At 38.2% G+C, this 17,946-nt stretch overlaps 1 protein-coding gene across 7 annotated transcripts in view; it reads right to left on the bottom strand.

The window, feature by feature from the left end:
• pard3aa (par-3 family cell polarity regulator alpha, a) overlaps positions 1–17,946 on the bottom strand; it is a 503,387-nt gene that overhangs the window by 199,901 nt on the left and 285,540 nt on the right. For all 7 annotated transcript variants that reach the window (XM_051881687.1, XM_051881689.1, XM_051881688.1 and 4 more), the window contains one exon: positions 4,742–4,880. In XM_051881687.1, the coding sequence (XP_051737647.1) occupies positions 4,742–4,880 (139 nt within the window). The remainder of the gene's footprint in view (positions 1–4,741; positions 4,881–17,946) is intronic.

Raw genomic sequence — 17,946 nt, 5'->3', positions numbered from 1 at the left:
TTCTCTCTTTGAATCCTTTTTTTTTTTTTTATACCTGTTCAAAGGGGCTGAATATGATTTCCAGTAATCTGTCTAAATGACTACACACTAAAATGTTCTGCCACTATGATTACCTCAAGTGCACAAGGCATCCGCAACTGTAATGACTGTCATTCAGAGGTAGATTCATTCAGAATATTCCTCAATATGTCTCTCTATGGGCAGAATATGGTTAGTGAGAGTCTCCAGGAGCACCAGTCACAGAAACGCCGTTTTACACAAAGGACTATTAATGGACCCATATACCCCGTTTTTTTTGGTACAAGCCTTTGCCACAGTGCCTATTTCCACTGTTTAATGGGGCTAACCTTTCCCATCACACACTTAGAGGCACTTCTCTTTCGAAATCAACAGTTGTGAAGGGCAAATTCAAATTGGTACAGCACATCCCCTTAAATGACAGAAAAAAGTCCCCCTGTGTGTCACTTTAACTGCGTTTAACTTGTTAAAGTAACACTAAGTGCAACTTGAACATAAAATACTACAAGAATTCAACATCGACAGCACGGCTGCTAAACAGAAAAGGTGCAATTTCACAGCTTACCTCTAGGAAGTAGGAATATGTTACATGTGACAAGGAAAGATGGAAAGAAGAGGCCCAAATCTGTTTAGGTATTTGAACTGAACAGCAGAAAATGACATGAAATCATTCGTTTGTGGTTTGAAAACCAACTAAAATCTGATTTTTGGAAATTAATTTCTGTAGGTGATAGCCGCTCTCTCCATTTTGCTCGGCCCTGTCACTGAAATCAAATGTAACTTAGTGTTTCAATTTCTTTCTTTTCTTTATTAGTATTTTGTTAAAATGAAATAGTAAATAAAGATAAAACAACTGAATGAATGAATGAATGAATGAAACTTGGCAAACTGTGCCATTTTTGGCACAAATAAACAAACAAGCATGTTCTTTAATTGTAACATTATATTTTAGCCTAAAGCTATTTTAACTCTTTCCCTGCTATTGACGGAATTTTCCGGATTTCCATGTTTTCACTGTTATAAGGTAGGTGGCGCTATTACACATCTTCTGAAAGACTACAGAATCTCCGGATCAAAACACAGGTGAAAAAGAAGCAAAAACAAGCGATAGAAGCATGTCTTACACACTTGTAAAATAACACAATTATCAAACATTCAACAGCATATAAATCAAAACTGCCTAACGTTACCGAATTAAATTTCGACCCAGGACGAGGTACAGGACTGAAGCTTTGGAGGTGTTGATGGACTTCATAAACTAACTAAACAAACAAACAAACAAACAAACAAACAAGGAAACAGAGATATGGAGACACAACCTAAGATTTATACTTTCCTTTATCTAGTCACATAAATTTCACCCTAAAATGTGTCAACTATCAATTTGTATTTATAGCACTCTATTCCTGTGAGTTTTTTCACATTTCAGTCTGTTTTCAAGCTTTAAAGTTTCATTCCTCATCCCGACCTGTCATAACAGCCATGCGAGACGACATTATCTCGCTAACCTTGTAGCTCAAACCCCGCCATGTCTGCTCCTTCCTGAATGACAGCAAATATGTTTGAAATGAGTTGTGGCTGCTGAAGACTATTTTCCTGACAGTGATGCAGCACGCTTTGTCAGGCAGGTCTCCACCTTGGTCCTTTAGAAAATGACCTCTGACAAACACAACAGAGTCCATATATCAAGGTCCGTCCTCACGTCCTACAGCGCGTAAAGTTACGTGACAGACATTCTGTCATTCAGAACGTCAGTAATGGGCCATTTAATGTGTGATGTGTTATTGTTGCATTTTTTATGTTTTCACGAACAACAACAACAAAAAAAATAACATGTCATGCAAGTGACTGACAAGTGGCGAAACAATCCTCAGGTGCATGTGGCGAGAAAACTAGAGTTTATGAGATATATGACAATGTGTCAGGCCTACAATAGCTGAAGGGTGCCATCATCCCCGAGGTAAACTTTCTCAAACTTTGCCTTTTTACTTTCCTCCGGAGAATTTGTAGAGCTAAACTCTCTGAAGTGCTGTATTTGGAGAAGTTTTAGAGTTTCTCAGCACTGGCGGTGGGGAAGATTCACTCTCACGCTTTTAGAAAGAAAGTGTCAATGCATACATTTGTGCAAACCAACTAGGACAGAATGAGAAGTGAAGACAATGAAAAACAGAGAGACAAGGTGAAAGACAAGGTAAAATAATATATATTTAGCTGCTTTGGGGCCCGATTCTGCGCAGTAGTGAGCGAGAAGTGAATGCGCGGTATCAAGGCCCCGCCCACACTTAGTACAGTTTACTGCAGAACAACTCATTATGTCGGTGTCAAATAAACAGTTATCCAAGTTAAAGCTCCAATCTCCTCCCGAAAATCCTGAAAAAAAGTGTGTTGATGCTTCAGAGACAACTTCACTCAGAGAAGCTGTCAATCATGTCGTCACACCCCTGTTTTTTTATAGCATTAAATAACTAACTAAAACCAAACTTATTCAAAAAATCTGATGTGGAGAATAAGACGTCATTGACTGACTCATTGTCACACTGCAATGAGAAACACACTCAGTAGACAAGGTCAGAACAAGAGGATGAAGAAGAAAACAAGAAGTGGAAGAAAAGCAGGGGGATGAGGAGGAGGAAGATCAGGGTTTGCGTCAGGTACTAAAGAGCTTATTGTTCAAGACTGAGTAGTCGATTGTGAAATGACAAGCATGACGGTGAAAGGATTGGTCTGTCGATTCCAATTGTCTGGCAGGACTAGAAATGGAGCTGAGTTTGAGAAAAATCAGGACCGACTTGAAAGAGTCATGCTGGATGAGACGCAGAGGCTTGAAAATGACATTAACCCCCATTTACAAAACCACAGGAGCATGCTGGGACTGGCTGGGCTGAGCCTGTGTGTCCATGTGCTCATTCATCTGTGTATTTAAACTGTATATGTCAGGTGGAAACAGGTGGGGATGGAAACAGAAGGTCAAGACATATACAGCCAGTGTGTGTGTGTGTGTGTGTGTGTGTGTGTGTGTGTGTGTGTGTGTGTGTGTATCTATAGTCTTGCATAGTCTTTATCTCCATAAAGACTGTCCCATGTTGCCACTATTTTGACCAAGAACCATCAAGGGGCTTTCACACCGGAGGAATGTTTTCATAGTTCCTATAACTACTGCTGAAAGTACCCGCTTTTTGCCGTGTTTGTACCGCAGGAGCTGTTTTTAGTTATAAGAATGCCTTTTGGGGGGACTAAATTAGCTCCTACTAGGGTCTGACCCAGCACTATAGGAACTACAACTAGCAGTGACGTAAGTGCACGTTCACTCAAAAAATGAATTGTTGGATTTACATTAAAAAAGCAGCATCAAGTGGTTCCCTGCAACTATTTTGAGTTGTATAAACAAAAGAAATTCAAGTAAAGCTGACAAAATTTCTTTGAGTAAATACAAATCATTTGAATTTGTCACTGTTACACAATATTTATATGTGCAGTTTACTTAATAATGTTATGTTAAATTCATAAAAGTTTATTACGTAAAGTGAACACATTTATTGACTTAATTAAATTAAATTAACTATTTGCTCTACAAAATGCACTCAAAAAAAATAACTTGTTGAACAAACTCAATTTAATTGATGGCAGGAATTCCATCCTATAAACATGCATATATGAGTTCTCACAGCCCAAACACAGGCACCACTCTTCTGCATAATGGCAACCACAAAATAAATGTCCAGCATAACTGAACATTAAACACTAACATAAACTAACAAAAATTTCCCCTTTACTGAAAAGCACATAAAATATTGTAAAAATAATTTACTCTCCTAATGCAGTCCCTTGCAAAGCATGCTGGGAACTACGGATCCACTGCCAGTTAGTTATGTCAACATTAATTTGTGCGTTTCACTCAGTAATGTTCAGTTGACTGAACAAACACTAATTAAGTAAAGCTGACGATACTCATTTTTAGTAGAAACAACTCAGTTAAATTAAGTTCATGTAGTTACATGAGCTTCTTAAGTAATGTGAAAAAGGATGGTTTGAGTGAAACTAACAACAGTGAAAGTTAATTTTAATTGGCCCGAACTCATGCCATACGAAACATCGGCACCAGCCATGTTTAAAAATCCATGTAAACACACAGTTTACATAAATTTACTCTACGAATTAACTCCACAAACATGGAAAACAGCAATAGATGGACCAAAGTTGAAGTCCATGCACTTCTCAACCAATCACGGCGCACCTAAGTGACGTCGCTGTCGGATGGATTGCGTCACTTCTTACTGGCAGGTCGGAATGCAATAAGAAAATGGCCATATGGGAAAATTTATTTCTCGGGGGACTAACCTGGTGGCTAGTTCCTATAAGTACCCGGCGCGAAAGCCTTTTTATACAGGAAGAGACCTTCAAATGACATATAAATTGACGCATTTCATTTAGGATATATGTGGAAATCAGAAATAACAGGTGAGTAAGGACATTAAAAGTATGTCAGATTAAACTCTTGAACATCACACTCTTTTGCAAATCTATCAATTACATCTACTCATGGGCAACCTAGAAACTACCAATGAACTGATAAAAACAATTACACCTTGAATCCAGAATAATTCTTAAAGTCAGCTGATCAGATTGACATGGTTTGAGAAATCTCTGGCCATTTTTGTGTGAAATGATACACCAGAGCTGTCTTTGGCTAAGACTAACATTGTGAGTGTTTGTGTCAGCTTACCCATCATTCTACCCATCATGGTGGGTCGTGGGGTGTGGTTGTCATTCAGGCTCTCTCCGGGATACAGAGACTGAGAGATCCGTCGCTCATTTTCGTCTCGTGGAGAGTTCAGAGGCACAGACGGGCTACTCGGAGCCTCCTGAAGAGAAGGAGGAAAAAATATATAAAATACATACTGCCTTATTTTTTATCTTTCAGCTGCTTTATTTTTCTTGCTTTAGACACAATTGTCAGATTTTTTTGTCAGATGCAAGCCTAAAATGTAAACAAAACAAAACTCAAAATAAAATGTAATAAAACAGTTCTTGATTTAAGTGCAATTGTCAAAAAATTTTCTAAAACAAGGCAAAAAAGCAAAAAACAAACTCAAAACAAAAAGTAAAATGTTATTCTTGAAGTGAATTTTGTCAGATGCATGGCTTTTGTGAACAAAACAAAACGTAAAATAAAATTTAATGAAAGCGTTTTTCTTGCTTTCAATGAAATTGTCACAAAATGTTGTCAGATGCAAGCCTAAAATGTAAACAAAACAAAACAAACAAACCAAAACGCAAAATAAATTGTAATAAAACAGTTATTGATTTGTGCAATCGTCAAAATTTTGTCAGATGCACGTCTAAAACAATGCAAACAAAAAAAAAAAAAAAAAAAAACACAAAACAATCCTCAAAACAAAACAAAATTTAAAACAATACAACAAACAGCAAAAAAAATAAATAAAAGTAACTAAATACATAAAATGTTATTCTTGAAGTGCAGTTGTTGCAAGATTTTGTCAGATGCATGACTTTTGTGAACAAAAAACTCAAAACAACAAAACAAAATGTAAAACAAAATTTAATGAAAGTGTTTTACTTTCAATGCAAATGTCACAAAATTTTGTCAGATGCAAGTCTAAAATGTTAACAAAACAAAACAAACAAAATGTAAAAAACTTTAATGAAAGTTTTTCTTGCTTTCAGTGCAATTGTCAAACAAAAATGCCAGACGCAAGTCTAAAATGTAAACAAAACAAACAAAACAAAAAATAAAATGTAATAAAACAGTGTTTCTTGATTTAAGTGCAATTGCAAAATTTTGTCAGATGCACGTCTAAAACAATGCAAACAAACAAAACAAAAAACCACAACAAATACACAAAACAAGCCTTAAAAAAAAAAAACACAAAACAAAAAGTAAAAAAATAAAATGTTATTCTTGCTTGAAGCACAACTGTCGCAACATTTTGTCAGATGCATGGCTTTTGTGAACAAAACAAAAAGTAAAATAAAAAATATCTTGGTTTATAACCAAGATATCTGTCGTACAATACATCCTCATACATACATACGTATACAATACGTATCTTGTCCTATTGTGCTAGTGGTAATAGAGGTGTTACTGTGCTCTTTTGATTAGGCTGTCGGTGAGTGTGGTCTGATCTCAAGTCCTTTGTGAGCTTTCATGTCCTTAGTGTTTCACACTTTCCCCATGGGGGCCTCATTGATCGAGAGAAGGTTCCACTTCCTCCCAAAGGAACTTCTCCTGAATGAGGCTGTGCTGAGAATGAGGGTCGACAATACTTCCTTACCCATTTTCACCACCTGTGGTCTGTCTACTAGAAAGACCAAGATCCACTTGTCGGTGTTTTTAGACCCAGCTCTCTGAACCTGGAGACAAGCCTCAAGGGATCTATGGGAAGGCTATTTATGAATGCATCATTGCATCTCCTACAAAATGTACCCTACTTCCTGCATCTCTTTCTGTAGGCCTGCTTTTATTTTATTTTATTTTTTTTTTTTTTTATTTATAAATACAAAGGGATCCAGCAGATGTTAGCACTCTGATAACATCATTGTCAAACAGCTGTGGATTTCCACTTACAATCTACCAAGATAAATAGGGTGTTTTGCATCAGAAGAATACCATGCTCTGATTGGCTATGGCTGGGGAACTAGAGATTGGTTAACGATCAGGTAAGCAGGGTTTGCTGAGATTTTTTCTAAGTGAGTCTACTCCACTGAGAAGAGCTGTAGAGTAAAGAGACTAATGTCTTCTGATCAATAGCAACTAAAACAGTTTTGAGAATCTAGAAACATCAAAGACAAGCAAGACTGGACTGCAGGATGTTCATCACACAAGGCACATCTTGCTCACCCCGCTCAGGACGTTTGTGGTGCTGCGGTGGGGAAAACAACCACTGTATACGGGAGGGAATCTACTAGACTGTTTAATATAGATGAGACGTTTAATGAAGTCTGGAGCTGCTGACTTATCTCGCTGGGCCTGATAAAACAGCACGTTTACTGACGCACAGAAGGGGTCAACGCAATTACAACTTCATCCAACGCAAGTGCCACGGGCGGCCTGACAATAAACCACTCAGCCTGACTCTTCTCAATGAGCTTTTCTTTACAAAACCAGGATTTGTTTTATGAACCTTTGTTGAAATCTGACGGTCATGACAGAATGAGAGGGAGATAAAAACGGGATGGGTTTTATAAAGGAACGTATTTCTTTAAGAAAAAAGAGGGTGACTGGATGAACTGATGTGCTTGTGGGAGACACAGATCTTTAACAGCACAGTGTTTGGGAGGGGAGGGAGGTGAACAGAGTTATTACCAACCCATTTATTCTGCCCAATCCAGTCGTAATCTCCCCTAATCTAGTGCTTTCTCAAACAGGATTAGCCATGAGGATTAAAACACTCCCTTCCAGTCTGTCTTCCTGTGAGGCTGTCACTGCCTGCCAGCCCATCCATCCATCGTTCTACTCATCCATCCATCCATCGTTCTACTCATCGATCTATCTATCTATCTATCTATCTATCTATCTATCTATCTTTCTTTCTATCGTTTTACCCATCCATCCATCGTTCTACTCATCCATCCGTCCATATATCATCCATCGTTCCATCCATCCATCCATCGTTCTACCCGTCCATCCATCCATCCATCCATCCATCGTTCTACTCATCCATCATTCCACTCATCCATCCATCCATCCATCCATCCATCCATCCATCGTTCAACTCATCCATCCATCCATCCATCCATCATTCTACCATCTATCTATCTATCTATCTATCTATCGTTTTACCCATCCATCCATCTTTCTACTCATCCATCCGTCCATACATCATCCATCGTTCTACTCATCCATCCATCGTTCTACCCATCCATCCATTGTTCCATCCATCCATCCATGCATCCATCCATCCATCGTTCCATCCATCCATCCATCCATTGTTCTACCCATCCATCCATCCATCCATCGTTCTACCCATCCATCCATCCATCCATTGTTCTACCCATCCATCCATCCATCCATCATCCATCCATCGTTCTACCCATCGTTCTACCCATCCATCCATCCATCCGTCCATCCATCGTTCTACTCATCCATCCATCGTTCAACTCATCCATCCATCCATCCATCATTCTACCCATCTATCTATCTATCTATCTATCTATCTATCTATCTATCTATCTATCTATCTATCTATCTATCGTTTTACCCATCCATCCATCTTTCTACTCATCCATCTGTCCATACATCATCCATCGTTCTACTCATCCATCCATCATTCTACACATCCATCCATTGTTCCATCCATCCATCCATCGTTCTACCATCCATCCATCCATCCATCCATCCATCGTTCTACCCATCCATCCATCCATCCATCATCCATCCATCATTCTACCCATCGTTCTACCCATCCATCCATCCATCCGTCCATCCGTCCATCCATCCATCGTTCTACCCATCCGTCCATCCATCGTTCTATCTATCTATCTATCTATCTGTTTTACCCATCCATCTATCGTTCTACTTATCCATCCATCCATACATCATCCATCGTTCTACTCATCCATCCATCGTTCTACCCATCCATCCATCGTTCTACTCATCCATCGTTCCATCCATCCATCCATCCATCATTCCATCCATCCATCGTTCCATCCATCCATCCATCCATCCATCCGTTGTTCTACCCATCCATCCATCATCCATCCATCGTTCTACCCATCCATCCATCCATCCGTCCATCCATCGTTCTACCCATCCGCCCATCCATCCGTCCATCCATCCATCTTTCTACCCATCTGTCATCCATCCATCGTTCTACCCATCCGTCCATCCATCCATCCATCGTTCTACCCATCCGTCCATCCATCCATCCATCGTTCTACCCATCCGTCCATCCATCGTTCTACACATCCATCCATCCATCCATCGTTCTACCCGTCTATCCATCTATCTATCTATCTATCTATCTATCTATCTACAATCTTTCCTTAGCCATGATAAAATCACTGTAATGTACAATCATGCATTCACATTTTACATTAGAAAACGTTTGAGAAAATCCTTTCTGACCTTGGATGAGAGAGATGATCTCCTTGCCTATATAGCAGCATCATACAGTAATTCTAATCCTTTCTATAACACACACACACGTAATAATAATAATAATAATAATAATAATATACACACATTTCCAGACTCCACTGGCCTCCTGAAGCTGTTTATGAGGTCTTAATCCCGAGTCCCCTCTCCCCCTCTCGGCCTGTAATTACAGGTCTTAAGCTGTCACATGCAGCCTCTGCTGTGTCCAGCTCTCTCCAGAGACCCAGACAGCCTCATTAGCCCTCTCTATCGCATCTCTCCAATCCCATTCTCTCTCTCTCTCTGCATTCATTTGCTCGGTTGTACAGAGAGGAGATGAGCCCCTTTCTATGGCAGATCTGTTGTCCTCTCCCACATATTTTCAGTCTATTTTTCAAGTGGATTATGACGGCTACAAGCGCCCGAGGCTGTGCAGCTGTGGGTCGAACTGCTCAAATTTACCCTGTGAATACAGTGCTTTTGAGCCAGTGACAGTTTATTATGTGTCCCCATAATGGGGGAATTAATTCCCTCACCGGTGAGAGTAAGGGTACTGAATGGGTACAACTGCTTAAGTTAAAAGAGCCAAATTCTACACATCTGAAGTCCACTTATAATACAGTATTAGTCAAGGTTTATTGCACCCAAAACCATTCCCTGACCATTTTTGACCCTCCCACTGACCCTTTGCTACTGTACCTTTAAGACTTCTATATGAAAATTACCTTTATTGTGATTGGTTAACCTTAGTGTACTGACTTACTTCACCTGGGTGGGATGATTATTATCTGATAACACTGTATATAAATATGAATATTTACATTTTCTTATATATTTAGAATATCTATATATTACCTTTTTTTTTTTTTTTTTTTTTTTTTTTTTAGGGAAAAGAGCAGTGTGGAAATTATTTAAAAAAAAAATAGGAAAGGAAATATATGAATATAGTTAAGTTACTACTACTACTACTACTACTACTATTATTATTATTATTATTATTATTATTATTAATAATAATAATAATTATAATAAATGGTTATTATTATTAATTTAATTGCATTAAATATACTTTTACAGCAGACTTATATTAACCAACAATAAATACCAAATGAAAGCTAAGCTGATCTCTTCTGTACACAACTGTCTCTGTTCACCTTGTGAAGTGTGAGTGAGTCAGATTGAGTGGCTGTCGTGACACCCAATCTGCTCAATGCCACTGTGGCTTAGTGCGCTGCCCTTTGATTCAATCAATTACTTTCTCAGGTGCACCAAATGAGTTTCCCTCCTGAGCTGTAAGTGGATTAGAGAGAGTGTCTTCATTCTGAGCTGGGCTTCTGCTCCCCGGACGCCTCCAGTCAAACAAGACTGCCTCGTACACATACCCACTCTTTCCTTTTGCAATTTCTTTGTGTTGCAAAACTACATTTCCCATGATGCTTCTGCCATCCTCTTGAATCCCAGTCACAGTGATATGACATCAGTAAGTCATTGCGAGTTCATGTCAAAAAGGTCCATCAGAGAGTAAATAAACTAATGAAGTACAGATCCAAAAGTCCTTCTCTTATTGCTTGGCGTATGTGGATGCGTCCCATCATGCCCCGCTTCGCCCCGTGGAGCGACAGTCTGGCTCAACGCTAATAAAACCATAATTTACCAGTCAGGCTGATTGATAGCTCTCTCAAGACACAATCGATCAGACCCTCATTTCAGCAGGACAGTTTTCTGTAGCCAGCCTGGAACTTCCTTCCTGATGTCAGCTTTCATAAACATCATGTGGACACAAACCACATGGGTTGTTTTTATGCACAGGAGGCACTTTAATAGTAAATATGCAGATGCACATTTCGTTGTAATGGGGGTGTACTTTGAATTACAGTCTGAAATTTCTTAGGCCTGTTTCACACCACACATTAAAACAGAATATTTATTTTGGCACCCATATTAATAGCTTACAGCAATGACACAGCAAAAAATTTGTACTTTATGTGATTTAAAATGGATATTTTTACTGGAATGCCAGTAAAAAAGAAAGTGTCTGTGAAGTTTCAGATCAAAATACCCCACAGATCATTTATTATAGCTTCTCAAATTTGCCCCTATTTGGGTGTGAGCAAAAACATGCCGTTTTGAGTGTGTCCCTTTAAATGCAAATGAGCTGCTGCTCCCAGCCCACTTTTCAGAAGAGGGTGGAGCTTTAACAGCTCACGCTTCGGTTGCTCAACAACAACAAAACTGGAGAATCTCACGCAGACAAAATGACGACTGTCAGTAACTTTGAGCATCGTAACTTTGCAGATGTTGTTTATGCTCAAACAGCAACATTACACACTAACTAAAGTTAAAAAAGTGAAATCATAATCAACCACCCCATTAATCCCATTAAATCTTATGCAGTAGTGCTTCTCAAACTTGTTTCAACGGTTTTTATATATTTTGACTTAAAAAAAAAAGACAAAAATACCTGTTAAAGTCAGCATAAAACAGAAGTTGTGCTAGTCTTTTCTTCCCTATTGCGACGCATATCCAAATGAAACGGCTTCTCGAATGAGAAAAAATATATTCTATATTCTTTTTTTCTCTCCTGGCATTTAGAGCAGATTACATCAAATATCTACCAGGTTATTGTACACCTTCTTTGAGACAAATCTACAAAGTTCAAATAATCTGAACAAGTACTGTAGAAGGAATTGAGAAACACTTCCAAGTATAGCTTAAATAGTACTTTTTGTAAAACTTCAAACCACAGTGACATTCTTGGCTTGATGCAAATGCATTACTTTCAAAGAACATCTCTGAGCGAGGACAGTGTGTGCATTTCTTAGTTCCCTAGAGGATTCCCAGCATACTGAACTGTGTGGAATATTTTCAAACAAAGAAAAATCAAAGAAACTGGATGAAAAAGTGGACCTGAGGGCCGCTCACATTTCTTTAGACATTGTTCATGAATATACATGATGATGATGCGTGTTATATGCAAATTCACACTTGGAGTCATGCGAGTCATGTTAACGGTTATACTGGCTTTCTCAAACTCAAATTTTCAACTCTGTTACTTTATTTATTTTTCTTGAAACAATGTTAAAAAATGATTAAAGGGGTCCTTGATTATGCTGTTTGAGCATAAACAACATCTGCAAAGTTACGACATTCAAAGTTCAATGCAAAGGGAGATATTTTCTTTTACAGAAGTCGCTTTTTAAGGACTACAACAAACGGCTGGTAGGGACTACAACAAGCTTCTTCCTGGGTTTGTGACATCACAAACCCCAAAATTTACATAAACCCCGCCCCCTGGAACATGCAACAAAGGGGGTGAGGCCATGTTGGGCTGTTTTAGAGAAGAGGAAGAGTTGTTGTAGTAGAGTGTTGTTATCATGCCGTCATTTTACACCGGACTGCTTCACAAACGAGGGTCAATTCAACGCTCGATTTGCACAAAAGATTAACATGACGGCACATGTTAGTCGATGAGTTGAATCAACTCCACAGCAACTACATAAATTTATCCACTAACCATTCAGAAACATCCAGTTGCATTCTAAAAGTTGTAACTTCTTCCTGAGTCTCTCCATCAGTGTCCGACTCCGGTTTGAACAATGTAAGGCTGAACACCGTTACTGACAATCCTGATTTTGTCTGCGTGAGATTCTTCAGCTTGGTTGTTGTTGAGCATCCGAAGCGCGAGCTGTTAAAGCTCCGCCCTCTTCTGGAAAGTGGGCCGGGGAGCAGCAGCTCATTTGCATTTAAAGAGACACTCACAAAAATGGCGTGTTTTTGCTCACACCCAAATAGGGGCAAATTTGACAAGCTATAATAAATAATCTGTGGGGTATTTTGAGCTGAAACTTCACAGACACATTCTGGGGACACCAGAGACTTATATTACATCTTGTGAAAGGGGGCATAATAGGTTCTCTTTACTACTATGAATAATGTGTTGTAGCTCAATGATATTTTTTGCACACATCGTCAACCCATTCAACTCCAAAGCATTTTGAATGTAATACAGTTAAACATACAGAAAACTCAAACACTTCTTGATTCAACTGTAATGACACCTCGATGTCACAGACGAACACAAGCCAGTTTAACAGCACACTAGAGGCGTGAAAACTAATTGGACACACTCGATCCGGGGAAATGTATTAATTTCTCATTTTAATAATCCAGTGCTGATAGGCTCAGATGCCAGCCTTTATGAGGAGCAACATACGCTTGCAATTACCCACAATCCTCAGAGCCTGCCTTTGAGCACTCTGTTGAACTCAAGCGGCAACCTCCCCCAGTTTCTCTTGAAGCCAATACGGAAGTGACTTAAACTGCGATTCCTCGACTGGCCGCTAGGGACAGGCTCCAAAAGAGAGCAGAATCTCATTGAGCCCCATGTTAAAATGCCCAACTTTACAGCAGAAAAAAACATGTTTACTGCCTGGATCAAATTGTAGTTTTGGTCTATACATCTAATTTTGCCATTCATGACAACTCTAAGGGGGGTGAATTTTTTTATAACTCATCCGTTTAAATTATATTAAGCCTTAAAGTTCTGCATAATTAAGGGCGTGGTCACTTTAGTGACACGGTGGATTGCCGCTGCTGTCTGTGAGCCATCACTTTACCTCAGCTAATTCCAGCCGCTGAATTGGGCATCTCTGCTTTTTTTCGGGATTATTTTATACAATTATAAAATAATAATATATACAATTATAAAATATTATGGCTTGCTTCGTTAATGGTCGAGACTCGAGACAGATGTGCGTCTGCGTACATGTGCACACATGCGGAATATAAACAGAACACACGTTGTTGGATCGTGGCATTGGCTAAAAGTTTTGTTCCTGAGATTTACTACAGTGACAATGGCGGGAGGATTTAAAACTCCAACAGAACTGCTTGGATATTATTTAACTGCTGCATTTTGAAAAATTTGGACGTGGGCTCATTTGTTTGTGAGATTCATACAATCATATACAGTTTTACAACATAAACGCTGCTCAGGTTGCATTATTTCTTGAAGAACGATGATAGAGAGCAGATCATTCAGAAGAAATGTGATGCAAACAATGGATAATATATCAATATTTTATGGATTTAACGCTTCTGTGGACAAAAAGTACTGTTTTTTGTTTTTCAATGGACACTCATGGACATTTTACCCAAGTGCAACGGATTGGATTCATCTTGCGATTGCTATTTCATTATGAAGGTATGAAGTCCCGTTTGATTTTGCATGTTTTTATTTGCACACCCAACACAAATTACAATTACTGGTGCTGGAGCATCTATATCATAAAAAAGACACCGTATATTGACAGTAAACATTTAGAACTTTCAAATGATATAACTTATATTTATTAATATTTTAGATAGTATCTAAGATAGATAGATAGCTCCTTAGCCTGATAACATGATCACGTTGAGCTAGGCGGGCGTCATTTCAGTAACCAGGCACAACCACGTCCCGCCTCTTTGCCCATTTTCAGTTATCCGGGAGTGACGTGTGGTGACGCACCGCTAAGATGGCAGTTGCCTCATTTTCGCTTCAAAAATGCTCTTCAGAAATCTGCGGGTGACGTCACGGACACTATGTCCATATTTTTTTTTTACAGTCTATGGTTGAACTTTGATAACCTTATACCAAAACATTTAGTAATAAAAACAGTAAGTGTAATAAACACTGAAACCTACATTCTTTACTTGAACTAATATAAATGTTGTTTTTGTCCCATAGTTTTACTACGACGAGATAAAGGGAAAACTCAGTGCCAAGAACCAATGTTTTAAGAAATGAATTGAGTTTAAATGACTGGAAGAATTTTAATTGGCTGAGAACATATGACCTTATATTAATAGAAACGGAAAGCCATCGATTGGAATCGCTGCCTCTCTGAAGCTCAGCCTCAATTATTGAACTGAAGCAGAAAACGCAATGACCAATAATACATTCCATCATTATCTGGGTCAAGACAATCCCTTATGAAGTACATCACTGCTTCAATTACCAAAGGCAGTCTGAGAGATATTCAAGATTCTCAGCTTCAGTTCTCAATCTGAAACCCCAGAGAGTTTCACTCAAGTCAGTGGCTGATTATTAAACCCTTAATTTACAGTTTGAGACTCTGAATCTACTGTAATTGTGACAAAATCAGGTCACTCTCCCCACGTCGGGCCTTTCCAAGTTTCATCTATGAGCTGAAAGAGCAAGTGCCTTCAGTTAGAAGAACATACTTTACAAATTTAAGTCACAAAATGCCTTTCTACAATCTAAAAAGTAATTGAGGGGACTTGTTACCACAACTTAGATAAATGCATGGTTGCAAGTTAAAAATTCTAAATTATTGTTTTAATTAAACCTTTTAAGTTGCAAACTTTTTTTTTTTTAGTGTTCTGGTGACATCATAATGTTGATCATTACATCAACAACATTGCTTGTAATTTAAACTCAAATTTATCTGTTAATTGGCTTTTTTTTAAAAATATTAAGTTGTAGTAATGTAATGAAGTTGTATTGATAACTTTGGAAATTAGACAGTGGATTTCTAGTTCCCAGCATTCTTTGCATAGGACTGGATAAGGAGAATAAATGTTGAAATTAGGTGTTAGTTTATTTGTTTTTAGTGAAGGGAAAGACCTGTTAGTGTTTAATGCTGTTATGTTTGACATTTAAAAGAGTTTCTGTAAAGTTGAAGTTTTTGTGGTTAGCATTGTGCTGAAGAGTAGATACATGAAGGTAAACACTACATTGACTCTATAAGCAATGACTGCGCTAATTCCAGTGACAAATAATATCTTAATTGTTCATCAAACATACATGTTAAATAAGTTGTGTTAGCATGTGCTATGATAGCTGTTGATTTGAACTGATTAATTGGTTCCAGGGCTACAACTCTGGTAGTTGGAGCGACTTAATTTTTTTTGAGTAATCAACTTAAAAGTTGTCATAACTCAAAACAATTTATGCAAACTTTTTTTTTTTCTTCTAAATTTATTTTTAGAGCCAACAATGTTTTTTAGAGTGTAGACAGCATTTCAAAGAATCATAGGTAGCTGCAGACACAAAGGTATAGGCAGAAAAATTATTCTGGCTTCTAAGATGCCAAAATCTTAAGTAGCACCATATGTACAGTATCTGAAGACAGCTCACTAATGCAGCCTTATCTCATTAGTATTTGTATATTAAATATAGGTGTATGGTTTTATAGACAATGAAATGTATATTATAGACATAGAGCCAGAAAAGTATTTATTTATGCATAACTTAGAAACACAATAAATATATTTGTGATTTTTTTGATTTTAGTGAGTTATTTCAGTTGGTAACATTTAACATTTTTTTTTTTTAATTAAAGTTTTTTTTTTTTTTTTTAAGTTCAAGTTTTTCCATCTAACATTAATATTGTATCTTATTTAATCTTTATTTCAATTAATGAAAACATTTTTAACAGTTCTAGTTTACAATAATCACACTGCTGAACTATCCTAATGCATTCGGGTCCGGAAAAAAAAAAAAAAAAAAAAAAATCAAAATTTCTAGCATCTCTGTTTTTTGCTGTAGTTCTTGCAAATTTTAAAATTTCAAAGAATTCCTACAATTTTTAATTAATAAAAATGGTGTACATGTACTAAAAGCATGGTAAAAACATGGTAAAACAATTGCACATTCACTCATGAGAAGTTACTGATCAGATACAATATGGTTTTAGTTGAAAATATTATGTTATGACTTGTTATATTCCACCGGGTCCAAACAGACCCCAGAATGCAATAGCTACAGTTTTTTTTATACATTACAAGGTTTAAATACAATAAGAAACCTGTTAATTTAACAAGTTCAATATTCTATGATCCTAAAAGAATTCATTATGTACATTTCTAAAAACGTTGATACTATAGATGTTGTCAGTATGTTAATAATGTATATTTCAGTGTCTATGCAAACACACAGGAGTAGAACCACACTTTATGTACAAATATCTTACTAATAACATCATGTAGAGCAAGACAACAAGGCAACTTGCTACATTTTGTAACAGAGCTTTAGATTGACAGTGTAGGACACCACTTCACATTCAGGACAGAGCTAGAGATAGAATGTGCCTGTCTCAAACATAATCGAGCGCGCACACACACACACACACACACACACACACACACACACACACACACAGTGTGAAGCCAGACCAGCGGACAGTGATGGATCTTATTCATTTTAATGCTGGCCTCTGTTTTCCTGCATTTGCTGTATGACAATAGCAAACTGCCGCCTGTCACAGAGAGCAGGGCCGCCGTCCCCCGGCACACAATCCTTGATTTTCTTCAGTGGCCCCTGCAATCTCTCACTACCCATCATTCTCCTCTTCTTTCCACTTCCACTACGCTCTCCATCTCTCTTTTTTTCTTATTTCAGCTTTCCCTCTCTCTCTGAAAGCTGTATCAAAGCGCAATTTGCAGTGTATGTCGGATCACAGCGGGGGACCGTCTTTGCTTTAAAGTTGATGAAAATGATGAAAGCAACCATCCTCATCCTCATTTGACAGACAGATAAGAGCGACCTTCAGCCCGGGCGTTCCGGAAGGCGACGGGTGACCTTGGATGGGAAGAGCGGGAGAGGATGGATGGGCCGTGTGTGAGGGGACAGGATCTCAGCGTGAGGTCTCCTGCTCTCAAAGCACCAGCAGCAAGCGGCACCAATCAACTCCACACAGACGCTAATAAAGGCTGATTTGAGCTCAGCAGTGTGTCTGGTGTGTGCCGCTGCATGTTTTGAGGGGTTTCTGTGTGTACATCCGTAAATGACGTCAAAAGACATCATATTTATGTTTTTTGACTGGGTACAA

This window comes from Ctenopharyngodon idella, chromosome 23 (genome assembly GCF_019924925.1).
Source record: "Ctenopharyngodon idella isolate HZGC_01 chromosome 23, HZGC01, whole genome shotgun sequence".
Lineage (NCBI taxonomy): Eukaryota > Metazoa > Chordata > Actinopteri > Cypriniformes > Xenocyprididae > Ctenopharyngodon > Ctenopharyngodon idella.
Note: the sequence above shows the minus strand (reverse complement) of the source record. Positions and strands in the feature narration are given on the sequence as shown.